Source organism: Nothobranchius furzeri, chromosome 6 (assembly GCF_043380555.1).
Source record: "Nothobranchius furzeri strain GRZ-AD chromosome 6, NfurGRZ-RIMD1, whole genome shotgun sequence".
In the NCBI taxonomy this organism is placed as follows: domain Eukaryota; kingdom Metazoa; phylum Chordata; class Actinopteri; order Cyprinodontiformes; family Nothobranchiidae; genus Nothobranchius; species Nothobranchius furzeri.
In genome coordinates, this window is record NC_091746.1 from 52,349,982 (window position 1) to 52,377,885 (window position 27,904).

At 40.8% G+C, this 27,904-nt stretch overlaps 1 protein-coding gene across 1 annotated transcript in view; it reads left to right on the forward strand.

The window, feature by feature from the left end:
- Nucleotides 1–4,304: 4,304 nt before the first annotated feature.
- The window catches only part of cabp7b (calcium binding protein 7b), a 34,379-nt gene continuing 10,779 nt past the window's right edge, over nucleotides 4,305–27,904 (forward strand). Inside the window, exons 1-4 of the mRNA XM_015941741.3 lie at nucleotides 4,305–4,760; nucleotides 5,100–5,295; nucleotides 26,798–26,941; nucleotides 27,254–27,366. Of these exons, the coding sequence (XP_015797227.1) occupies nucleotides 5,187–5,295; nucleotides 26,798–26,941; nucleotides 27,254–27,366 (366 nt within the window). The 5' untranslated portion in view covers nucleotides 4,305–4,760; nucleotides 5,100–5,186. The remainder of the gene's footprint in view (nucleotides 4,761–5,099; nucleotides 5,296–26,797; nucleotides 26,942–27,253; nucleotides 27,367–27,904) is intronic.

Below are 27,904 nucleotides of genomic sequence, written 5' to 3' on the forward strand. Positions count from 1 at the left end.
GCTAATAGATAATTACTGCAGTGAAATATAGATACCCAAAGTTACTAATGTAATTATGTAACCTGTTTGTACTTTGTTACTTGACAGCTTTGAGTAAAAGGAATTGGTAAATAGGTTTTTGGTATTTTTGAACACAGCCACAAATGTATTTCACAGGTCCAAAGCTTAATTTGAGCCTTTTTGCTTCATTAAAATCAACATATTGTTTCCTGTTTAGAGTCTAAGACAGAAAAACAACAAAAAATGGCTTGATGGCAAACACTATAATCCCTGTAGTGATACGAGAGATTATAAATCAAGCATTAAATAGCTTATGTTCTAAGAGGTTCCCCGTTCGTGAATCTGTTAAAATGCTTCATAGACACGGTGTGAAGGCTGGGTGAGGCTGTAGCAGAGACATGTGGAGGGTTTCAGGACAGTCTGGAGAAAGGTTGTCCCCATTTTTACAATAAAGCTGGTTTGCCTTGGAAGGCAAACCAAAACGATTGAAGACGTGAGGGATGCCTACGTGCCGTTTCTTTAGATAAACCCTGTTTCCTGATTGTGTTATTTAGATAAAGGAAGACAAAGTATCTGTGCAAAAAGCACATCCATCAGTTTAAGTATTTCTGTGAACTCTGATTGCTTCTTCTCAGGGAAATTAATGATTTAAAAGATAATAAAATTAGAAGGTTACCTTGAAATTTCAAGGCATCACTTACACAGTATCAGATAATTAGGTCTGAGGTGAAATATATGGTTTTTCAGAAACTAAACACCTGAAATAAAGACAAAGAATTTAATTAAAGTGTAAGTGTCCACTTGATGTGTAGCAATAACTTCTAATTAAATTTAACTGAGTATTTAGAAAAATCCACTTTTCTGCCTCTGCAAAAATGTCTCTGTCCGGCAATGTAATGAATTACTTGCATTTCATATTAAAGCCATTCTTTGCAACTATTTCATATTTTTAAATCATTTTCTTGAGCTACTATGTGCTAAAATGACCCTTTACAGCAGGGCTATTCAAGTTCGGGCCTCAAGGGCCGGTATCCAGCACATCTTAGTAATTCCTCTGGTCCAACACACTAGATTCACACATGGGCTGCATGGTGGCGCAGTGGTTAGCACTGTTGCCTCACAGCACGAAGGTTGCAGGTACGAAACTCGGCTGCGGCCTTTCTGCGTGGAGTTACGTGTTCCCCCCATGCATGTGTGGGTTTCCTCCGGGTACTCCGGTTTCCCCCACAGATCACAACACACCCTATAGGTTATAAATTGTAGGTCGCTTTGGATAAAAGTGTCTGCAAAATGAATAAACATAAACATAAACATTGATTCAGTGGTTGAGTCAAGTGTGCAGCATCTCATCAGGCTCTGCAGAAGCCTGTTAATCACCTGCTGATTGAAATAAGGTGTGTTGACACAGGGTTAAAACTAAAACGTGCTGGATACCGGCCCTCAAGGCCCGGAGTTGAATAGCCCTGCTTTACAGGGTTAAAGAAAGGCCATCCAGCCCCCTATCACCTCCTGTCACCAGAACATTCCACTTGCAACTTCAGAGTGGCAGGCCACTCTGGTGGGACGTAGAAAAAAGAGAGCTCACATACCTGGTACTGCAGTCTGGTTCCAGCACGTTTCCTGTATGTTTTAGATCATGAACACAGCAGATTTGTTTAACTTACTTATTAATCACTCCAGTAGACACTAAGGAAGGCTGAGGAGACATTTCAGCTGTTAGATTAAAGTGTTTAAGGCGTGGAACGCACAGCAAGGAGATAAGTTTTGATTCATGCCCTTTTACCACCACCAGCAGGCACGGTGGGTTATGTGTCTTGCCCAAGGACACAACAGCAGCACTCTCCGCAGGAGCCGGGATCAATCCTACAGCCCTTGATTACTGGACATCCCACTCTCTCCTGCATTAGCCTCTAATAGAAAATAAAACACTCGGTTCAAAACTGCCTGACAGATCTACATCACACTGTCACCCATCTTCACTCGTGACGGGGAAGGCTGTTGTTCGTTTAGCATCCAGGAAACAACTGAGAACTTCTCGACCAGTAGAAGCTAGGAGGATCAGTGTTAATTTTGACAGGAAATTTTAATTTAGTTTTAGTCTTTTGACTAAAATTCTTTTTAGTTTTAATCACAATTTAGTTGTCTGATATATTTTAGTTTTAGTCATATTTTAGTCAACTAAAATATATAAAATTTTTCCTCTGATGCAATAATTTTCAACTTGTGGAAAAGAAACGTTAACCACGCTTGAAACTCATAAAAAAAGGAAAAGTGTTGGTACAATAAAACTATATATATAATTGTTTGTATAACAACAATGAATGGGAATCACCAAAATCAACACTGACAGTTTTAAATTGTGCCTCTCAATATTGATGAAATAAAAACATGTATAATGTGCAGCGACATTTTTAAACATGGCATAAAATGACATCATACCATCAAAACATTCAAATGTATTACTCTAAAGATAAACTAAGGGTAAGAATTGTTTTCACTTGAACGTTTCTCCTCATAAAAACACTGCAAGAACACCAAATGCTGATTGGCCGTAACAGCGACACAAAAATAAAAACGGTTAAACAACAAGATGTGCGATGCTCTGCTCCGTGGTTCAGTTTGCTGAGCTTCAACGCCACCTTCAGCGCCCCTGCTAGCTGCTAACACCGTAACACTTTCAAATCCCAGGGAAACCCCGGATGTGTACTCACCAAGCAAATACTTTTCAGATTGTCAAATCTACTGCTTTTACTTTCAAGGCATTATTTCTTTGTGGACATAACTTTTACTGCCATAAACATCAGTATATGATGTCAGGTTAGCAGTAGCTAACTGCTAGCTTTCCGGCTCCAGACTCAGATTGGTTCTTTTTTAGTACCACCTGTTCCATTTGGTGATTGGTTCTTTTTTCCGGTCGCCCATCTTTTGCGTTTTCTGATTGGATTTTTGTTTATGTCAATTTTCTTTCTTTTTTGTCAATGAAAATTTCGGTCAATATTTGTTACAGTTTAGCCGTTATTGGTGTGTGTGTTTTTGTTTTTGTGTCGTTTTAGTCTGTGAGAATTCATTCGTCATGAAAAAAAAAATTTTTTTTGTCAAAATAATTAAAGGTGGAAGGATGTTTCTGATTTTCAGGAAAGAACCGCCTTCTCCACATTTTGAAAAATGCACATGAGAGAAAGCGCCCAATTATCCTTGCGCACACTCTGTTTACAAGTTGCTGCCAGCCTTGCAGCTAACTTCTACTAGCAGTAATCTGAACTTAATTTCTCCAAATAGCATGCCAAACTTTAGCTTATCTGTTGAGCAGAAAACCGGTGACTGTGGGGAGCCCAACCTTCGCTTTGCGCATGTGCAGGATGTGAAAACTACCCAGCAACAAGCACATAAGACAACGGCCTTGAATGGTTTACCAGAATGATTGACAGTTATGCGGACCAATGGTTCAGATGATTCACCCAGAAATAAAAGATTCTCCTCTACACGTTAACAGTGGGGGGAATGTCCAAAGATCAGGAAATAAAACTCTAAATTCATGTTCTGGCACTTCCAGCTGACTTCCGCATCCTCAAACAGGTATACTGGAGCTTTTTTTCCCCAGAGAGCAACTTATAAGGCATTCATCCCTGCTAACCATTACAAATGTATTAAAAATATGAGTAAAGTTTACCTTTAATATTCATTTATTTATTTAAACATAATTTTATACGGAGGAATAACCACTTGAGATGAAACATCTCGTTTTCGAGTAGGTCCTCCTTTACAACAAAAAGAAGAACAAAAATCAAGAGCAAGACAGCAGAGCAAAAATCAAAACATTACAACAATCATTTACAGACACCCCCCCCCCCCCCCACACACACACACACACACCCTCAAAGGCTCACAATACTTCACCCCACACTACACGACCCCAACTAACAAGGACAAAACAAAAGTAACCGCCTGTTGAACAAATACAATTAGTAACAGACAATTATTCATGAAGATGATCGACCAGAGCCCTTCGAAATGTTGTGAATGATGATAAACAACGAATAGATAAAGGAAGATTATTCCAGTCACATGGAGCCTTAATGTATAAATTATTCTCAATAATCCAGTTGAAGCATGAATTACAATTTCAATATTTTAACATTTATTGTAACGGGTCAACAACATTTTTGTCTTCAAATAAATGTTACTAGGACTATTTGTGTGTTTATAGCTGAAATGTGGCTTTAAAATAATTATCACCCCTTTACTGAGTAGCTCTATCTTTGTCTGCAGGCTCCTGAAGCTCCAACCTGTTGCGTGACGTTGTTCCTGTAAACATCTTTGAGTCAAACGGGTGGAGTGTGAGCGAGGAGAGAGGAGCTTATTCTAGGCGGTCTCTCGCAGACTCTGGTGAGAAACAGGCTGGAGAGGCGGCGGTGGAGCGCTCGGGAGGACTCCATGTGTTCGGACCAGCGTCGCAGCCTCGTGCAGAGCGTCTGGATCAGAGGAGCGGGGGGTCACCCACCCAGGATTTCTCCAGAGACGGAGGAACATTAAGATCACGCGACACGAAATCATTCCCGTTATTTATTCCAGCCTCGTTTAGTGGACAGGATCAGCGCTCTGCTGCGTCTCCACACAAACATCCGCTCTTCCATCCGTTTGGCTTGTTTGCGTTTTATTTGTATTTTCTTCAAAGCAAGATGCCGAAACGGGAGAGAAAAGTGAAGCTGGCTCAGTCGGGAACAGACTGTTTGAAACATCAAGACGCCTTATAGGAACGAGTAAGATCAATGGAACAGTTCAATTTAAATTGTTTTATTGTTTTTTCATTATTTTATTGATTTAGTTGCTGTGATGAAACATAAATGAACGACAGATTCCACGTTGGCTCAAATTAGGCTCTAAATTAAAAGTTGGCCACATCATTTCATCTCATATTCAACCTGGCCATTTACAATCTGCCTTGTTGTTAAAACGACCAGTGCAAAATGCATTTTTTTTTCTTTTTTTTCAGTTTTTTGTCACCCCAGCATTATTGAATATTTCAACTTTGCGAATGGTTTCATTTTTCATTTTTATTTTCTCCATCATCTGCTTGATTTTTCCTTTCAAATATCAAGGGCGGTAGCTGAAGGTCCGTCGGAAAAACTCCGGAGAGCGAGGCTATATGACGATCGCAACACAGTTGTTGGCTTTCCCTCGCAGAAATGCCAGTGCGTGCTGTGACCACCAGGTTCATGTACAAGGGGCTTTGCACTATCCCGGATGTCCTCACCTACCGGACCCCTGTCACCCTGCCTGAAGACGAGGTGGAAGGTGAGCTGCTTTTTGTCCGATTCGGGTTTTGTAGTCGAGGATTCAACCTGTTGTTGTGATGCTTGTTGCACCTGAAAGATGTGGCTGGAGGGAAATAAGCACCTCGGATAGCTCATGTGCGCTTCTGACCGAGCACAAGGTTGTTCGGGGCAGATTTTATGCACTTTCAGCATTCAAATCGTGCGTAAAAACACGGATGGGGTGTTCCTAAGCTGCGATGCTCAGAGGTCACATTTTATGGCTTTTTTTAACTTTCCTGAAACTGGTTAAATTCGTTAAAATGTTCCGGTAATTCTTCGATCATGCGGCGGAATTTATTGCGTCAGACCTGACTGTGAGAAAAATTGAGAAATTAGTGGGAGACTTTTCCAATTTAAAGAAAAAGTGGACTTGGAATACTTGAAAAGTACTTTAAAATGGTAAAAACTGGATCAGTGGTGAGTTTTAGCTTCATCTCACCCTTGATGTGCAGGACTTTGATCCTAAAACGAGCAGAAGTTTCACGATTTCATGCAGCAGCTGCAGTTTTTTAACCTTGGTGCATTCTGTTATAGGAATGGGGTTTTGTTCTGGTAAATGGCCCTCCCTATGAAAAGGCACACTTGGCAGAGACTGTGAACAAACCCTGAATACAATAAAAGAGATCCCCCTGATAAGGTTTGATATCTCTAAGACTGTTTTTCTATTTCCTCTTCTTCTGTGTGTGGGGAGCCCAGAACCACAAGTGGCACATCCAACCCTTGTGTTGAGCCCCTGTTTGACATTGAAAATCTTTTCATCTGGTGACACAAATTTAATTAAATGAGTGAATATGAAAAGCTGGAATTAGAACAAATGGCGACAGTGTCTGGGGTTGCAGGAGAGCCTCATGCCTTTGTGCTTTCTCAGGTAGAGAGTTGTTACACATTGAGAACAAAGCCAGACAGACCATTCAAACATTCATTTATTTACCCAACAAAGATTCACTGGGCAGATAATGCATGACAAGATTAACACAGCTGCAGAACAGACAATACTTTTCTGTTAGTCAGCAAGCAGCTCTGCAGATACTTGTGTTTAAGAGCACTTTGTTTCTAGTTACTGAAGGAATATAGTGGAGTTCTTATGCTTTAAACCCCCATTTTATCAGGTGAGGGTATGAATCACACTTTCCCTTAATGCTGCTCCTGCACCACCTTAATGCTCCATGCAGCAGCACCATCCTCAATGCTGTCAGGGTGCAAACTGTGCTGCAGTCCAAAATTTCTCGGTTTAAAAAATGCTTTTTTCCCCAAAAAATATCTAAAACATCAGCGGGTAAATAATAATTCATGCATTAAATCTGTAATAGCTGTGGGGAAAAGTTCTCTGATTGCTTAACGGGTGTAATTACTCTATTCTAATCATATTTGGAATAATCGCTCATCCCAAGAAAGGTTTGTCTTTATGCTCCTAGACTAATTTAGCATGTTTAGAATAATTAACTCTACTATATGTCAACGCCTGAGAATACGAACCTCTTCAACTGAAAAAATATATAAAATTACATAACATTGTAGATCAGTAATCAACATGTGTCTTGAAGAATTCATTTGTCAAATGAACTCATCTAATGCTGCCTGTATTGTTCTCCAGAGCAGCTCACCTGAATTAAATGTAAAATAATAAGTGAACCTTATTGATTCATACACAAACAGTGACGTGCGATTTTAATCAGGGGGATTTCTCCTGGTGACATTGCTGAAGGGACAAGCTGAAACACACACACACACACACACACACACACACACACACAATACAAGGACGGAGGGACCTTGCATCCTGCGCAAAGAGATGCGTGGCGCATGCGGTCAGCCGCACATTAAACAAAGTGCTTCAGACAAACAACTTGAAGAGATTCATTTCAGCTTCGAGTGGAATCGTAAACAATGAGGTTGAATTTTCTTTTTCTAACAGAGTCCCGGACGTATGTTACACCCTGAAATCTGCTAATCAAATTTACAAGAGAAATTACAGCAGATCTGTGGAGTTTTAAATATACTCTAATATTGTACTTTTAGAAGGATGTGCTCAAATGGAAAGGGAATAATCATGTGAGGTACACGCAGTAGGTAAAATGACCTTTACTGATGTTAGACATTAATACTTCTACAAGTCAGTAAAATCAAATAGCTTTGTCTTAAATTTACCACATGTTGAGTTAATCAACTGAAGCAAAGATGTGAAAATTTAAACTTCTGCACAGAAGAAAATTAAATTAAATTGTTAAAGGGATATTTCAGCCATTTTGACACACATTTCTGCATAAAAGTTATTATTGCCATCATATAATTCATCGGCTTTTTGAACAGCTTGTGCTAAAAGAAATATGATTGCTGAGCTAACGGCTAGTCTGAGTTCAGCCTATGGTTGGAGGGTACAGGTGCTGTCCTAAATCAGTGCCAGTCTAAAAATGTAAATCATATACATATTAATTCATAAGTATTTTACTATAATTATTTAGAAGCATAAATACCATTCGCTGTAGAACAAGCCTCTGTTTTAGAGAATCAAATGGACCTTTCTCTGAAATGTACTGCTGCTATTTTAAAGCTTCCTCCTAGATCCTGCTGCAGTTAAAAAAATATTGTTTTATAAACCATCCCACTTCCTTCAGTTTGTGTTACATTGGACAGCAGTAGCTCAGAAGGTAGAGCGGGCTGTCCAGGAATCAGAAGGCTGCAGGTTCTATCCCAGCTCCGACCAGACCAGAAAATGCTGCTGTTGTGTCCTTGGGCAAGACACTTACCGGTAACCCACCTTGCCTGCTGGTGGTGGTCGGAGGTACCGGTGGTGCCTGTCTACGGCAGGTCTTGCCTCTGTCAGTGTGCCCAACGACAATTGTGGCTACAAATCGTAGCTTATCATCACCAGTGTGTGTGTGTGTGTGTGTGTGTGTGTGTGTGTGTGTGTGTGTGTGTGTGTGTGTGTGTGTGTGTGTGTGTGTGTGTGTGTGTGTGTGTGTGTGTGTGTGTGTGAGAGAGTAGGGCAAGGGTGCCCCCAAGGGGTTGCCAGGGGTGGAGAAGTGCGCCCCCCCCCCCCCATATATTGATCTTATATATTCAAGACATAATTGTAAAACAAAATAAAAATAATACAATTAATAAGTAAAGAAATAATCAGAATAAATAAATACATATGTTTTCCGCTGCTCACCATTTTTAAAAAGTTTTTTATCTCCATAGTTTTTTGTGAGCACAGCAACAGGTGAGTGAACCTAAAAAATGTTATTGTAAATTACATTTGGAATAACATTTTAAATAACTGAAATGTACTTTTCTGAAATGTTTGTGTTTGTAAAATTGACGTTAAATGTTTTGGATACGTATTGCTTTTTAAATAAAAATGAATAAAGGAGCAATCAGGAGTCACTGCTTAGCTCCAGCTGGCTACAATATTGAAAATGAAAGTAAACATGGGCAGTAAATTTAGCTTTTGTTAGCAGAATCAGCTGAGATGATAAAGTGGAGTGATGAAGAGCTCCAGGGGCTTCTCTCCGTTAGAGCTGGAGCTCAGATCATCTGACAGTTCACGGGGACTCACCATAAACCTAACCCAACAAACACCAAAGGAAGAGCATGTGAAAAAACATAAGGAGTGTGGCTTCAATCATAATAAAAAGAAAGTTATGATCAAGTTAAAAAGATATCCGTGACAGCGCAGAGACCACCCCCATACCCACTGTCAACCACCATCCCATAATCCAGGGGGATTCAATTTGGGGTCTTGAGGACCGTTATCCATCATGTTTTAGTTTAAACTCTGTTTCAGCTCACCTAATTCAATATTCAAGTAAATAACAGGTGTTTGCAGAGCCTGATGAGCTGCTGCACAGGTCAATTAACCACTGAATCAAGTGTGTTCGAACAGAGAAATAACTAAAACATGCTGGACACCAGCCCTCTGGGCCCAGAATTGATTATCCCTCTCGTAATTCTTTGTTACTGCCATTGTCTGACCACTTATAAAAAACCTGAGGCTCCCTGATGCTGGCTCAGCTTTGCAGCAAATTGGTTGTATCCTTTTATAAAATAGGCTTAAGAAAACAAGTTGGAGCTGGCCACGCCCACCCACCCCTCACTCAGGCCACAGTAAGCTGAGAAGCTCCCATATCTGGGAGGGGCTCAGAGTAGAATCACTGCTCCTCCAGCGTCAACAGGTGAGACGTGGTTTTATGCTAACTCCCCTGATTGTGACACCACAAACAGCTTGTTTTAGGCACATAATTCCTAACACCAAACACTGACAATGGATGAATTTTTTAGAGGCAGTAGAGACCCACTTGACAGCAGAAAAAAATGCAAAAGGTGACATTTGCAAATATGTCTTCTTTAAATAATGTTGCATTAACTGCTGTAAAGATATGTGACTGCTGAGATGGCAGCAACATCATTCCTGTCTGATAGAAGCATTACTTCTCTGAACAGAGGCTGTCTGAAATATGCCTTTAAGGAGGTGGATTTGTTACCTTGCAACAGTTAAAAACATTTAAGATGGTCTTATTGTTCAAGTGGTTTCCTCTCACCATGCAGTGATCATGCACAATGTGGAGGTGCATCATCATTTTTAGAGAACCTTTGTTTATCAAGCACTCACAGCTCCACTCAAAGCAGAATATTTCAATTTGTCCACTTTTTTGCCTTGAAGTTTTCAGCTAAAGTGTTGTTCAAGCTCATCCTGCCTACTTCCCTCTCCTCGCATCTGTTTTGTATTTGCTTATTTGCTGATTGCTACTCACCCGTTTTCATCAGTTTCTCTGTACATCCTGCCCAATTAGCTTTTCTCTCTGTAAGATCCTTGTGTTTGTTCTCCTGTTTGCTTTGTGTTTGGTAAATCAGTTTACTCTGGATATCCTGCCCTGTGGCACTTTTAAGTTTTAACTGCTGATTCAAAAACTAAGAACCTCTGGCATCCAGCCTGCAGCCTCCAGTTACGCCTGAATTTGGGTCACCTCCTGATCCTCTTTTCTCTAGAAGCACACTAAAACAAGACTGGACAAAAGAACATCAGGCATCCAGCTTCTTGTGTGCATGTCGGAGCATGATGAGCCGCTTTAGAGAAACCATCCTCCAACTATATTTTCCTAAATCGTCACTGGTTCCTGTTTAGGGAATTAATTCCAGGCTTGTATTAATTAATGTGCATCAGATATTAACCTAAAAAACAAAATTGACTCATATTTTCTTGATATTGCAAATCAACCTCAAAATGGCTTCATTCTCACATCATTAAAAAGTCTAATGAAGAAAACCCAAAGGTTGGGGGAATGATTGAGAGAAAGAGACATTTGAATCAAGGTTGATGGCACAGATTTCTCATTGTTGGGCATAATTTCACTCAATAAACCAAGTAAAACATCATTATTTCACTGTTAACCTGAATATTTATTTACAGAGCAAGTCCCCCCTACCAGAGTATTACTCCACTCCCACTTCCTGTTCGAAAATTGCAACAAATGCTGTTGCCTAGCAGACCGAGAGGGTGGAGCCGCTAACAAATACGCGCGCACGCACGCACACACACACACACACACACACACAGGCTTACAACGACATTGTGACATCATATGGTACCAGCTAACATTCTAGGGTACCTCTTAGCCAATAGCAATGGCAGATTTAAATTCAACGGCAGTGCAGAGTTTTTACCTGACAACGAGCACAACACTGAAAGTTTTGGGCAGAAAATTAAAATTTTGACTAAAATGCACTTAAGTGCTAAACTATTGACTACACGTGTCTGCAGCAGGATTAGACACACATTTATATAGTTTATCAGAAAAAAAATGTTGATTTGGGGTGACTTTAAAGTCAGGATTTTTTTAATCTCATGGCACCATCTAGTGGCTGACAAGTATATCACACCAAATCGTTTCATTTTCATATTTGTGGCCGAAAGCAACGCCTCTTGCTCATGAACGGGCTCGTCTGGCTGAAAAAACAGAAGTAAAACACATTTTTTTACACTTATGCAGTTGAGTTTTCATATATATACTGTACATTTTAAAAACTCACTGGTCTATGAGAAAGGTCGCCAACTCTACATCAACCGAGGTACGTCCTTAAAAGCTCGAGCATGCTCTGTAATTGACATCTGTATGTAAGCGGTAGTCTAACGCTATTGGTTAGTGCTGACCGCCGCTCAGTTCATATCACTTGCTCTACGGGACGGGGGCAGGCTTAGCAAAAAAAACAAAACAATAACAATACATATTTCCTACGTTATAATGAGACAATCACTTTTATGGATTTCTGAAAAATCACACATAATCCCTGAAAAGGGAAAACTCCAGATAGCAGCTTTAACTCTGACATCAGAAGCTCTTTTAAACAAAACTCCTGGACAGCGTCCAGGTTTACAAAGATATCCTCGGTTAGTTTTAAGATGAATAACTCACTGCTTTTAATGAGTCTGCCGTTTCCAGAGAAGGTTTATGTGAGCAGATGGTTACATGGGTGTGTCAGGTCAACCTAAGGCTTCATGCCCTCTTTTCTGACCTCGTGCACTTCGCTGCTCCTGCCAGAAACTCTGATCCATTTAAATTTCTACACATCATCTATCTTAAGACACAAATAATTGAATTTATGATAAAGCACTCCTTTAAAATTGTTCCTGTGTGTTTCAAGACAATTCCATACAAATCTGTCGCTACAAAAAGTCGAACCTGATTTTTCTCAAGTCATTTGAATCTTAATAATTATAATGTGTTGCATTTATTGGAGATGTTCTCCTCTGCAGCAGCAAGAACTCTGGTGAAACTGGACATTATTATGTGCCAAGTGTTGCATTTAATGAGCACTGTAGTAATAAAAAAGGGGTCTGGAGCCAAATTTCAGCCCATTATGCACAACCAACTGGGAAAACAGAATGTATCCATGACGCTCTCACTAATGGGCAGTTAAATTTATCTTTTTCGCAGAATAATTACACTCTAAAATTTGTACCACTTTAAAAAGTATCAGCTGTGGGGTTTTTTCCACACTGTGTGAATCATCTCTAACAAACCCCGCAGACTGTTTTACACGTTGAAAGGCTCTTTCTCTTTCGACAGTCAAGCAGAATTTGATGAGATTTATCTAAATATCACATTAATGCAATTACCCCAAATGTCACCTTTTTTAAAAGAATATCATCCTGTGCTGCATTTACTAAATCACAGCCAATAACCAGCGTTAAACAGGCGGACACATTAACTCCACATGTGTTGACACAGATAAGACTCTGGTTTTACGCCTGAGCAGTTGTGACTTCCCGGCGTTTACGCTCCTGGAGGTCTCTGCGAGCTTGTATTTGCTCCTTGGTGCATTGCTGACAGAAGATGTGAGCAATATTTTTAGTTCGGAGCCAGAAGGAGAATTCCCCGGACGTAAAACGTCGTAGTAGAGTGTAGACCGTCTTTCCACTTTGTATGCAAAGCTGTCCTCTTTTGTGCTGACAAATGCAGCACCTTTTTCTACAGGAAAAAAACGGGACAGAAAAATGAGCGGTGTGTTGGTGCAAATGTGTACATTTATGATGATTCCTTTTGCTCTTGATTATTTGTGCAGGTGTGTCACCACTACCCAACCGTAACAAGCAACGTGGTGAACGTCTGATGTTGTAAATTGTTTACAGCAGCTTGTGTTGTCAGAAGTGGATCTTTGTTTTTGTTACCACACATTATTCATGAGATGCATGAGTCCTAACTCTTTTGCCGCCCCTTGACAGTAGCTGCATTTTATTTCAGTCAAATTTTTTGCTGTAAAACAGCAGCAAAACAAGTGTTAACCCGTATGAAGTTGACAAAATACGCAAAAAAGAATGAATTTTCCTGCAGCATGTCTGCAGCTGCAGTTCAGGTTGTCTATAAAAATTAATACATAAACATTTAAAGGCCCTGTGTCATGCTACTTTTTTATACCTTCAAGAGCAGCGGTAGGCACAATATATGATCAAATATTACCATTAAAACTATTGATATGTAGTGTTTTATGAAGTTTAAGTTATTTTCATAAGCCGTTCCATCAATCAGCAAATAAGACACTTGCTTTTGATGAAACCCCCGTGTGAATTCCACAATAGTACACAGCTGCAGACCCAGAGACAGCAGATTCAGGCTGTCATGTCCCACTCAGCACCCCACCCCACTCCAGGAGAACTCACCATTGGAGGGTGGAGCTGCTAATTGAGCAAAGGTTAATTGAGGGGATTTTTGTATGTAAATGACAGAGAACGGACACGAACACCTGGGTACGCCCAGTTGGGATTTATCATCAGACTATTGTGGAGAAACAGAGGCCACCACATTTTCATAAATCAGGCTTTTGACTGTTCGTCCATTTGTAGGAAGAATTCTAGGACAGTTTCTACGAACATTTGATAAACAAGCAGAGGCGGAGCTGGCCTAACTGGCGCCCTGTGCGAGATTCCCCTGTAACCCCCCCCTCCCCCCCCCCCCACACACACACACACACACGAAAAAACATTACACCTACAACTTTGTTTCAAATTGCGTGGAGTGTATATATAACAACGTTTGCTGACTGAATACAACATCCAGCTCCTGGCCACCTTCTCACCACTTGTCAAAGTTCTACTGAAATAGACACACTTAACACAACATGATGGCATCATCGACTTGTACAGTACAGATGTGCTGAAAGGCGAGAGTCTCAACTTTCAGCTAAAAAAAGACTGCTCTAGCTATTATAGTTTTTATTTTATGGCAGTTTACAGTATAAACAAGATCATACTAGCAGGGCAACCCCAGCGGCCCGCTGCCGCTCCGTTTTTCATGGGGTAAATAATAGCTAATTTCCCGATTCCAAAAAGAAAGAATGGTCCTACCAGCTCGCCACTTCAATATGAAGACGATCCGTTCAACATGGGGAAAAAAAACCTGACCTGTAGGCCAGAGAAATGTTCATTAGCACATCAAGTTCTATTCAGTTTACCGGTAAACATATCACGAATGTACAACAGGTCAATTATTAATCATCTTGGCTACGTAGCTCAATCTATGCATTCCAGTAGTGTTTGCTACAAACGAATACAAAAACAACAATAAAGGAAAACAACTGTCTGACAGACAGCATAGCCGAATTCAAGGCAACACATAACAATAATCATTCGATTGCTCTTGGTTTCAAGTTAAGCCCATTAAAGTGCTTAAGTAAATAAAAGTGTTTCAAAAACAGCGATTTTGAACCGGAGTTCTGGTCGCGGTGGGAACTCCGCCGAACAAGGTCATTTTTTATAGCGAAAACGATCGACTGGTCACTGACAAGTAAAAGGGTGTTATTGGTAGATGTTAAGAACACTTACCGCTGAGGTAAAATGAGAGTATAAATGAATTGAGGGGAGAAAAACGCTTTGTTTTCCAACGCCGTTCTACAAGCAACAAGCTTATAGCCACGGCAGGAGCAGCTTTCATGTTTGCCGCGACGTGAAAGGAGCCAATCAGGAGAGGGACCTCACATCAGCTGACGTGGGTCATGTGACAGGGAGTAGTTGATATGGATTACACTTTGTTGTGCTTTTATTACAGAAATATTATTATTATCATCACTATTATTATTAAGAACATGCGATTTCTATGTTTTGTTTATGTATTGGTTGATGCTAAAAAAAAAAAAAATTAGAAAAAAAAAAAAAAGGAAATTAAATGCCGCCCCCTGCAGACTGCCGCCCTGTTCGGCCGCACATGTTGCACATATCAAGCTCCGCCACTGTAAACAAGGGCCTGGGTGGGAGGGATCTGGTTTCAAGATAGGGAGGAGCAAGACGTGATGACGCAGCGACAACCCCATCCAGCCTTCTGCAGGCGCTGGGCAAAAAGCAGACGATTTGCAGCTGAGACAGGAAAATGCATGTGTGACACTAAAAAAATCAACTTGGGGCTTTTTTTCATAGGAAAATAACAATAAAACGTCAAAAGCTCCAAAATGTGTATTTTGCATAAAATAGGATCTTTAAAGGATTTCATATTGACCAAAAAAATTCAAATATGGGGAAGTATCAATGTATTCCCAACTAAAAAAAGGCCAGTTTTTTATTCCAGTCTTCATAACAGACGTCAGCAAACACAACGCTGATGAGTCAAACAAAACACAAACTGAAATGAATCTGGCTTCTCCGTCTTTTGTCATTCAAAGCACCCACAGCTGATAATAAAGTCAAGCTGTAAACCGGAGCACTTCAACCTCAGAGAGCCTGTGAGTTATAATCATGTCTTTAACTGGGCTCAGAAGGAGCAGCAGGTAGTGCTTTTAAATACTCTGTGACAGCAGGAGCTGTTTAGCTGCAGGGCTCCAGCAGCACCTTCTCTTCACGTCCTGTGTGTTTGTGTGGGCGTAAATCTGCAGAAACAAGAACAGTAGGAGGTGGAATAAAAAGTTCTTCAGCATCAATGTGTTTTATTTTAGGACATTAAAGGATAGTTTAACTTCTAATAAGTGTGTCAAAATAGTACTTTCGTCATGTTTGACATCAAATCAAAGTATAGATTTAATCATCTGATGATTGAAATGTTTTTATTCCTCCTGACGTGATGTTTTCCTTTATTAGCATAAGTATTCTCAACACACTTTTGCTGTACAGATACAGATCATGTATTTTTAATACTCTGTATTATATCAGTATTTGTGTAATGGTTGGACTTATTTTTGTTCATCTGCATCAGTAGTAGTGCTGTCTGAGCTATTATTACCACTTGCTTATTATGATTCATGTTTTTTTCCCTCTGTGATAATCAGAAAGGAGGATGTCACGGGTAAACACCTAACTTGACAAATCTCTGACTCATGAGCAGTTGAACATTTTTATCCTGCAACCAATCCTCAGAAAACCACCTTTGGAATAGGAAAATAACCTGATTAATGTGAAGTAAAGTAGAAGTCATGCATTTAACTTTCAAATGTGGGCGACAGCAAGTAGGAGGTCTTCCTGTAACCGGTGCATTGTGTGTTCAAACATCTGCTCCATCTGCCTCAGTCATTGTGACCTTGAGCAAGACACATTACCTGACTTGTCTGCTGGTGGTGGTCAGAGGTCAGAGGGGGTGCAGCTTGTGTGTCAGCCTTGCTTCTGTCAATGTGTCCCAGGGTAGCTGTGGCTACAATGTAGCTCATCATCATCAGTGTGTGAATGACTGTAGAGCAGGGGTGTCAAACTCAAATTCACACGGGGCCGAAATGAAACTCTGGGACGGAGTCGAGGGCCAAACTTAATATTTTTTGAAAAAGTGACGGTAAATTTGCACATTTTCTTTATCAACATTTATGCAATTTTGAACCTTTAAATTTGGAAACAAACTTATTTCTGCATTAACACTGAATGTGGAATAACCAAATTACACACGAGCAAGTCAGTTTTAAATAAAACACATCAGTGGTATTCATTACTTGTGGTATAATCAGCATTTTACAAATCTATTCAGGATTTATGTTTTCTTGTTTATTCATTTTTCTTATTTTTATTCTCCTTTTTTTCTCCTGTAATAAGAGTCATCGCTGCTTTGACGTCTAGCTTTCCCCACTGAGGAACAATAAAGGGATTTTCTATTCTATTCATCTATCTGCAGCCTTTCCACTTCCTGTTTACTGTAGGTTAAATCTTTTCTCACGGGCCAACAACAAAATAAAAATATAATTTAATCTTAAATGAAAATGCAACATCTCACCTGTTAACTTTCATGTTTTGGAGCAGAAAAAGAGCATAAAACCAACATATTTAAAGCTCAGTTTGCTCCACTGGTTTACTGTGATGCTCACCTGTTCCAGCCAGATACCTGCATCATGGGGTTGATCTGAGCTGAGGAGGAGACTCCTGTTGTTTTGTTCATCTTCATCATAATAACGACAACATTAGATGACAACAGGTGCTCACATAGGTTTGTGCTGATGAACATGTCTGAGCAGCTTGACCACGTTGTTGTGTGTCAGGGAGGAAACACGACAGCAGCCACAGAGCCGTGCTGGTTTGAGCGTGTCGCTGGAGTTATATCAGCTCTGTCTGGACGTTAGTTTGAAAACTTTCTCTTTCAGTTGTGAACACATTACTGAGCGGCTAGAATCTCCGTTTCTGGGCTTCTACGTCAGAAAACAGCTGAGTGAACTCGGCGCTGAGAGGAGTGTAGTTTGTACGAGACAGCGGAGCTGCAGAGACCCAACTACCTCTGACTGCCTCGGTGCTGAAAAAACACAAAGGAGGGGGCACGTCTGCTTCGCGCTGGCGCCGCAAAGCATCATGGGAGTTGTAGTCTTTGCGGTAAAATCGGCCAGCGGGCCAGTTTTAATATATTTTTGATATTTATCTCGCGGGCCACATAAAAATGCTCCATGGGCCGCATCTGGCCCGCGGGCCTTGACTCTGACATATGTGCTGTAGAGGATACCACTTTGGAGCCCTTGGACTTGATAAAGTGCTTTACAAATTTAGGCTAATTACAATTTTATCATTTTACAAAAACACAAAGATGTGACTTTTTAGGGAAAATGTTGCATCCTTTTTCGCTGCCGTGTGTCTCTACCACCTCTTGGTATATATGTTGTGTGTGTGTGTGGATGTGTGTGCCTGCTTTATCTTCTCATCCCCAGTGAGTCGTGGTGGATGGCTGCTTATACAGAGTCAGGATCCTCTGGAGGTTCTTCCTGTTAAAAGGGAGTTTTCCTCTCCACTGTCACTACATTGCTTAGTATGAGGATTGCTGTAAAGACTCTGACACCAGTCAGTGGCTTTATGCAATCTGCTGGGATCCTTATATAGGAAACTTTTTAAATGAACTGACCTGTATTGGAATGTTTACTATGTGAAGTGCCTTGAGACAACTCTTGTCGTGATTTGGCGCTTTAGAAATAAACTTGAATTGAATTGAAATCATTTAAATAATCCATACATGGAAAAAAATCCATCCATCTGTTTTCTGTCAGTGTTTGGTTTTGGGAATTGTGTGCCTAAAACAAGCTGTTTCAAAAAGTCCCCATTTGTGATGTCGCAAACAGGGAAATGACACTAGAACCACCTCTCACATGGGGGAGAGCTGCTGCTGGAGGAGCAGTGCCTCCAGGGGCGGGGTTAGGCCCGGCTACTTGGGCTCAAGCCCCGAATGTTTTATGAAAAGCCCTGGATCTAAAGCATGGAAGTAACATGCAGTACCAAAGTCCAACATAGAGGGAGCAGCTGGCAGTAGTTTGTATACAGCCTGTCTGAGCCTCCACCACTGAAGAAGCCCTTCAGCAGCCGGCTTCTTCTGCAGTCTGCCTAAAACGCATGTGTGAAGATGGACATAAAGTACAACAGAACCCCAGTGTTGATGAGACTGGTGTTGACTCAGAGTTGTGAGTCTTATTTGAAAATATTTGTTGTGCTGCTGGTTTGCCTAAAGTTAGCTTATCAGGTAAAGTTGTTGGAGAAAGAAAGGGAATATTTACTATCATCTCACACTAAACACTAACAGGAACAATACTCTGCCCTGAAAATGCTTAATATGTAGCTTCAGATTAAAAATTATGTGGTGCAAGACATATATATAGTGCGTGTCGCGCGCATGTGTGTGTGTGTGTGTGTGTGTGTGTGTGTGTGTGTGTGTGTGTGTGTGTGTGTGTGTGTGTGTGTGTGTGCGTGCACATGCGTGCGCATGTGTGTGTTAAGCCCCGGATCTTCTTCAGTCCTAAATCCGCCCCTGAGTGCCTCTACTCAAGCCCCATCCAGATATCAGAGCTTTTCAACTTACAGCAGCCTGAGCAGGGGATGGGTGGGGGTGGCCAAGTTTAGTGTGTCTTCGTAAAGGGATAGAGCCGTGAAACGGCTCATTCTGGAAGGTACTGAAAATGTCAAGAATAAAACTGCTGAAATTGTTTTATGTGAGAGGGATTTAGTGAAATCAACTTCATGAAAATATTTTTACAGACGACAGAAATATTATAACTTAAGAAAAAAGTTATAATATGTCTGCTTTAGGTTCCGTTTGCTCTTTGTTAGTATAAGAAAAACACAAAACTCTGGTTTAGATTCATCTAAACTAGACCCTGGATGTTGTGAACCACATCATAAAGTTGAACAAAGTTGTGGCTGAAGTCTTTCATGAGCAGTAACTTTTATATCTGAAGGCTGCCTGTTGTTTTCCTGCTCTGCTCACATCCTGTGGAGCAGAGACTTCATCTGCCTCCTGCTGTATCAAGTCTATTAAAGTATTGCTCGGTGTCGTGGTCGTTAGAGGAGGTGAGGAAGGTTTTAGGCAGTGAAGTGGACCATCCCAGTAGGGTTCACTCTGTGGTGGACGCCTTTCCTCAAGGATAATGTTTATCATTATATTTTCTTGTTCAGGATTCTCTGCTTGTGTCAGATGAATCCTCACAGTTTTACGTAGAGATGTGGAAGGGCTCTCCTTCAGGTGTGTTTATTGTGAAGATGGTCGTTTTAGTTTGAAAATTATTTGGATTTCTTGAGATCTTTCCAAAGACAGAACTGCTCTAACGTTGTCAAACTAAAAGAGTGTTGCTGGCAAGCAATAATACCAGAGACCGTTAAAGAACAACTTGAGTGTTACTGTAGCACCATGTTGGCATGTTTTGTCACACTGAGAGCTGAAAGTTTAAATTCTGCTTGTTTGTCAGGTTTTTTTTTTCCCCCAGAAGAATGTGCCTCCTGTTTCATCATCCAATGTTAGATCATTTTGACTAAACGCTAAGGTGCTGTTTGGTCAAAATAAATCTCCAAAGACTAGACAATTATAGTCTGAGTACCAGCACCAATTCGCCTACCAATCTCATGCTCCAGCTTTCCCTCACTCGTGAACAAGACCCCAAAATACCTAAACTCCTCGACTTGAGGCAGGACCTTGTCCCTGACCTGGAGAAGGCATTCTACCCTTTTTCAACTCATTGATCCTCATCCCAGCTGCTAAACACTCTACTGCGTACCACTCCAGGGAGAGCTGGAGATCACGTTTTGATGAAGCCAACAGGACCACATTATCTGCAAAACGTAGAGACCTGATCCTTGGACCACCAAAATGGATCTCCTCAACACTTTGGCTGCACCTAAAAATATTGTCCAATTATGAACAGAACTGATGACAAGGAGCAGCCATGGCAAAGTCCTGCTCTCACCAGCAACAAGTCCGACTTACTGCTGGCAATGTGAACCAAGCTTCAGTCATACAGGGACCTAACAGCTCATGTCAAGGGACCTGATACCCCATAATCCTGGAGTACCCTCCACTTTTCTATTCTATTCTATTCTATTCTATTCTATTCTATTCTATTCTATTCTATTCTAATTATATTATACAGGTGCTGGCCAGTAAATTAGAATATCATCAAAAGGTTGAAAATATTTCAGTAATTCCATTCAAAACGTGAAACTTGTACATTATATTCATGCAATGCACACAGACCAATGTATTTCCAATGTTCATTACATTTAAATTTGATATTCATAAGTGACAACTAATGAAAACTCCAAATTTGGTATCTCAAAAAATTAGAATATTCTGAAAAGGCTGAATATAGAAGACACCTGCTGCCACTCTAATCAGCTGATTTACTCAAAACACCTGCAAAGGCCTTTAAAAGGTCCCTCAGTCTTGTTTTGAAGGCACCACAATCATGGGGAAGACTTCTGACTTAACAGCTGTCCAAAAGACAATCATTGACACCTTGCACAAGGAGGGCAAGACACAAAAGGTGATTGCTAAAGAAGCTGGCTGTTCGCAGAGCTCTGTGTCCAAGCACATTAACAGACAGGCGAAGGGACGGAAAAAATGTGGTAGAAAAAAGTGTACAAGCTCTAGGGATAACCGCACCCTGCAGAGAATTGTGACGACAAACCCATTCAAAAATGTGGGGGAGATCCACAAAGAGTGGACTGCAGCTGGAGTCAGCGCTTCAAGAACCACCACGAGGAGACTCATGAAAGACATGGGATTCAGGTGTCGCATTCCGTGTGTCAAGCCACTCTTGAACATGAAACAGCGCAAGAAGCGTCTCGCCTGGGCCAAGGACAAAAAGGACTGGACTGATGCTGAGTGGTCCAAAGTTATGTTTTCTGATGAAAGCAAGTTCTGCATTTCCTTTGGAAATCAAGGACCCAGAGTCTGGAGGAAGAGCGGAGAATCACAGAATCCACGTTGCATGAGGTCCAGTGTAAAGTTTCCACCGTCAGTGATGGTGTGGGGTGCCATGTCATCTGCCGGTGTTGGCCCACTCTGTTTCCTGAGGTCCAGGGTCAATGCAGCCGTCTACCAGGAAGTTTTAGAGCACTTCATGCTTCCTGCTGCTGACCAACTTTATGGGGATGCAGACTTCACCTTTCAACAGGACTTGGCACCTGCACACAGTGCCAAAACCACCAGCACCTGGTTCAAGGACCATGGTATCCCTGTCCTTGATTGGCCAGCAAACTTGCCTGACCTTAACCCCATAGAAAATCTATGGGGTATTGTGAAGCGGAGGATGCAATACGCTAGACCCAACAATGCAGAGGAGCTGAAGACGACTATCCGAGCAACCTGGGCTCTCATAACACCTGAGCAGTGCCACAGACTGATCGAGTCCATGCCACGCCGCATTACTGCAGTTATTGAGGCAAAAGGAGCCCCGACTAAGTATTGAGTGCTATACATGCACATTCTTTTCATGTTCATTCTTTTCAGTTGGCCAACATTAGAGAAACAAACATTTTTTCATTGGCCTTTAGAATATTCTAATTTTCTGAGATACCAGATTTGATGTTTTCATTGGTTGTCACCTATAAATATCAAAATTAAACGTAATAAACATCGGAAATACATTGGTCTGTGTGCATTGCATGAATATAATGTACAAGTTTCACGTTTTGAATGGAATTACTGAAATATTTTCAACCTTTTGATGATATTCTAATTTACTGGCCAGCACCTGTATTATACCCTAATTTATTTAGATGAGATTTATTGTTCAATATTGTGACATTATAATTGATTGGTTGAATTCTTTATTGTCATTATGCATACACATAACAAGATTTGATTGGTAGCTCTCAGCTTAAAGGGCACTAAGACCACAAATGGAATGATTAAAACATGAAGATTAAAAAAGAACAAAACATAACCATCCCTTTAGGGAGCCATACACACGCTAGGAGAATGAGTACAAAAGCAAAAAAAATTTTAAGATATAAAAGATAAATGTTGCGCTGATTGACATTCTGATCATACTGATCGACATGTTGATTAATATTATTGCACCACTTGTTATTGCACATAGAGGATTCAAGTGTGAACAGGACAATAGCAGCATGAAAAAAACAGAATCATTGTAAATTACAACCAACTCATCATTAAAAGTCTAATCATCTCATGGGTCATTGTTTGGAAGTGTAGGTATCTGCAAATGTGGGTAGGTGGGGGTGGGTGGGTGGGGGGGGGTGTGGGGGGCTTTAACAGCACTAGGGAAGAAGCTGTTCCTCGGCTTGGTGGTTGTGGCCTTGATATTCCTGCACCGTTTCCTGGATGGCAGTGGCATAAACAGTTTGTGACCTGGATGGAAGGGATAAGCAGCGATACGGTTAGCCTTCCTTTTTAGTCCGGAGAGTATATACTGAATCCAGATCTGGTAGTGGGCTCCCCACGATCCAATGAGCAGTTTTCACCACCCTGGCCAGGTCTTTTTTGTTCTGGACAGTACAGCTCCCATACCACACCATCATACAGAGTGATAGAATGCTCTCAATCATGGCTCTGTAGAAGTTCTTCAGCAGTTGGGGGGAGAGACCGGCTACCTTCAGTTTCCTAAAGGAAGCCTGTTATTATTACCAATATAAGTAGGTTAAATATGGAAAACAGCAGCAGTTCATTTATTTATCTCTTTATTTGTATTGTTTTACCATTGGCACCCTATATAAACACCTTTTTTCTGCATCAACATATCTTACTTTTGATGCATGAAAAATTAAACTAAAATCTTAAAATTTTTGAAACACACTCAAAGATAAGAATGTCTTTCTACTAAAGCAGGAAACAGTTTTAGTTTTTTTTTATTAATTCATTGTTTTGCTCTATATTATTGATGGAATTTCAGTGATTGCATGAAGCACGGTGACCACGGCCTTGGCTTTAGATAAGTGATCTGCACAGCATGGCAAGGTTACCTGGGCTCTCTGAGCAAGGACAATGTTTTCAATTTGCTTTTTTCCCTGTTCTGTTGTTTTTCCTTTGTTGTCATCATTTATGTAGATGGAAATGCATCTGATGTGTGGTTTGAATTTAAAATACACAAACATCACAAACGAGTTCCACAACGTTGCATTTACACATTTTTATTAATTAGATAATGTGAAAAATATCTATTTTTTAATCATAGTATATGTTGTTTTTGCTTTTTAATGAAAAAAAAAGGTTTTCAATCTTTTTTTTTTTTGGTTTCCAAAAGTCTGCTTTCAAGTAAAACATGAGCTACATGAATCTTAATATTACCGTAAGAGTTTGATTTCCAAGTTAACAACATGATGAGACCTCTTGGTTAAAGAGGGTTGAATCAAAGGCAAATATTTTTCATATTCTCCCACACAAGTCACGCTATCAGTAGTCCAGCCGCTGCTCAGCTGGATCAGTGAATTCATTATTCGTCCCTGGCACCAGAGGTCAGGACACTGAATCTTGGATGGTCCTGAAGGGAGATAAGGAAAACTCAAGCAGCGGTGCTTTCTGTAAGTCCGACAAATTTGCTGTGCCTGATATGTCACAGAACGGTGAAAAACCATGTCGCTTGACCAGGAGGACCTCAATTTATTCTCTCCTTTATTCTCTCACATTTTTCCTTTTTTTTTCCCATAACGTGATTTCAGACCAGTTACGCCCCATTCTACAATCTGTCTCAGATAAACTGCTGGGAGTCGTGGACACAAGATGAATGACCCTCGCTTGTCCACCTGTGTGCTGTCATGCTTCACATATGTGAAAGTAAATTTGCTGTTGTCTTACAATTAAACACTCAATGTGTTTAAGGAGATGTTTGAAATTCCCACCATACAATTTAACTTCATTCTAGTCCTTTCCCTGTCAAATGAACGCCTCAGTGGATCGGCTTGTTTGTTTGAGAATCTGCATCCAAAAGAACCACGGAGGTTTGTGCTTTTGATGCACTTCTCTGCTCTCTCATCAACCACTTCAAACAGAATATTTGAGTGCAGGGTGAGGACAGAAGCCAAATGGAAATCTTTACGGCTTATTTGCTAAATCTGCAGTTAATTACAAACACACAAAACTTGCTCAAGGCGCTCGGTTACAAAAACAAAACTGTGTGATGGTGAATGTACTGACGCAGGAACATTTATTAACCATGCTCTAACCAAGCACGTATAACCAAGTTGTTATATTAAATTTCTAAAATGTGTAACAATATAAAGTGTTAAGTGTCCCAGAACACTGTTTTATCACTGAGTGATGGACACTTGGTTCCAAAATGCATAAAATAACAATAATTTTCATAAATACTGTATACTAGTCCTGTACTTTACTAAAACAGATTTATTTTCTTACATAAAAAGCTCTTTATTTAGCATATTTTATTTACAACTCATTTTATTTTGGCAAGCCACGGCATACACAAAGGCAATTCAATGTGCTTTCCATTAGCAAGATTAGCATGACCATTAAAATCAACGTGACATCACAATTAAATACACACAAATTAATTTCAGATTTAAAAATCAAATACATTTTAAAAAGACACATTTAGAGGGTGAGCAGTGACAGTGCAGATGGTAAAGCAATAAAAGAGTTATTCAAAGGCTGATGAATGCATCAAATTTTTCATTTTGATTTGAAAGTTACTAGAGTTGGGGCACAGTTGAGGTCACGAGGAAGCTGGTTCCATCTGTGTGCAGCATAGTAGCTAAAAGCAGCTTCGCCCTGTTTGGTTCTGACCCGGGGTTCTACCAGCTGACTGTGCCACAAAGTGGAAAAGCTTGGATTTAGTTGAAGTTGCATGATTTGTGTTTTATTGTTGACATGCTTACTGTGTGTTTTGAATGGTTTTTTCCCTTTGTGATACCTCCCAGAGACACTAATTTGGACAAATGGGAAAAGGTGTGGAATGCCCACAGGTGCAATGGACTCAAAACGAGGTATAAAAGGAACTGAGGATAGAGTCCAGAAGGGCAGCAGACACCAGAGAGACTGGTGCGATGAGGCCTGATTGGGAGCAAGAGACCCACCCTGGACAGTGACGTCTCTGGCATGGACACGAGCGCCCGAACCCCCAGAAGGCAGATCAGCACCTGGAACACTGTCCCGGGATGTGGACAAGTGGCCAAGTGGGGAGGATTGTGGATTGCCCTCTCCTCCCCCATGTGAGTGGTGCAGTTTTGGTGCTGGTGCCTCTGTGTCTTTGTGTGTGTTAGGGCCTTGGGCCAAGGAGGGTGTGACGTGTCCAAGGAGCGGAGCTGTGCCAGGAGGCTGCGGAGAGACTGGTGGTGCACAGCAGCCAGCGGGCGAGGGGACGACGCTGGAGCCGTGGTAGCAGCACAGACGGGTTGCTGCAGGAGGTTGACTTTATGCCTGACAGCCAAAGGACAAGGTGGAGCAGACTGGGTCCCAGCTACGTGGGTCAACACGGGTCAGCTGGAGCCAAGAGGTGGCTCCTTGTACTGGACACCGTCCCGCCCCTGGTGATGCAGGATGTTTTAGACTGTTTTTAGGACTTTTATGTTTTTACTCCTGCAGCCTTTGAAGACTGGAACTTTTAGCATTGTCCTAGCTCCTCCCAATAAATGATCTGTTTTAGTATTCAGTGGTTCCCCTGCCTGTTCTTTGGATCATGAGTCGCTCGTTTCCCCCTTGTATCTGGAACCTGCAGCTGTGGACGGGCTGCTGCGGGGTGACAACTGCTTCACAAGGATCTCCTGCTGGACGTATATGCAGGAAGGAGATCCGACATGTATTTTGGCCGCATGTCATTCGGTGATTTATAAACTAGAAGTCTTTTGAAATTGATTCTGTAGTTTACTGGTAACCAGCGTTTTGCTTTATCTGTTCTTGTGCAGGTGTTGATGTGTTTCATGCAATTTCAATAACAACATACGAGTGAAATCCACTTATATTGGTTGGATTTCTACAGCATGTTTGTGTTTTTTCAGTAAATCTGGGTTTCCTCCTTATTTCCGTTTCTCTGTATTGATTCAAATCCACACTGAGAATTGAAAATCTCAAAATATGTCAGATTTGTGTCCAGAAGGAACATTCATGGAGGAACTATTTCCCAGCATCAGTTTTGGGGCACAGGTGATCATTTTAACTTTATGGGTTAGGGTTATGATTTTATGCTAAATAATCCACAATTTTACCATTTGAAGATAGAACAAGGCTGATATAAAAGCTTAAATATTTTGAATTCAACTGTTTATTTTCTCAAAACAAATCCATCTAAAAAGGCACTGATATAGCTGGCCCTAACAATGTCAAAACACTGTTTAAGTGATAACACCAAGTAAACACTAATGTTTTGTTCTTCTATCCTTTCCACAGAGATTCGTGAGGCTTTCAAGGTATTTGACAGAGACGGGAATGGCTTTATCTCAAAGCAGGAGCTGGGAATGGCCATGCGCTCACTGGGATACATGCCGAATGAGGTGGAGCTGGAGGTCATCATCCAGAGACTCGATACTGATGGTGTGTCTCACCCTCTATGCCAGGGGTGTCCAATCCTGGTCCCGGAGGGCCGGTATCATGCATGTTTTAGTTTGAACTCTGTTTCAACACAACTGATTTCAATCAGCAGCTAATTAATAGGCTTCTGCAGAGCCTGATGAGCCGCTGCACAGGTGTTTCAACCACTGAATCAAGCCTGTTGGAGCAGAAAAACCACAAAACCTGCTGGATACCAGCCCCCCAGGACCAGGATTGGACACCCCTGCTCTACGCTGTGTGCCGTCCAACCCATGAGCTTCTGTGTGACTTTTGTCTTTCTGTCTGTTTCATCAGGTGACGGCCAGGTGGGTTTTGAAGAATTTGTCACGTTGCTTGGTCCTAAACTCTCTGCAGCAGGAATGCCTGATAAATTCCATGGAGCGGATTTTGATTCTGTGTTTTGGAAGGTAGTTTCTGTCATTATTGAAAATTCAATATAGGTTCCTTTATTTTCAGATAGCCTACATCACCATTTATTAATACATACTTTCAGTTCTTGCATTCATTTTTATCACAAAATGAAAACTGTGTTTATTTGAAGGTGTCCTAGAACTTAAGCACATTTACCTTGTTGCATAAAGGCGGCTTGGGGTGTCTAATTAAGTAAACTAAAATGTCTGTGCTGTCTTCAACTTCCGTTCTTAAGGAAATTAGCAATGTTGTAATGGCCACAAAAACACAGTTCAGAAAAACTGATTTAAAACGTTAAGCTTATAGGGGGCCTAAGTCTGAATTATGGGTCCCCGGACAAACGAAAAAAATAAATGCAAGTCAATGAGGCTAAAAAGGTTATTTCCTAATCTCGTTTGTTATATTACACATGATGTCCGTGAATGTTAAAGACACATTCTAATGCTACGAAAGCGCTTATTTTTGAATGGGAGCAAAAGTTATTTTAGGCTCTGTGTGAAAATACCAAATTTAAGTAATTGAACCAGACACGGA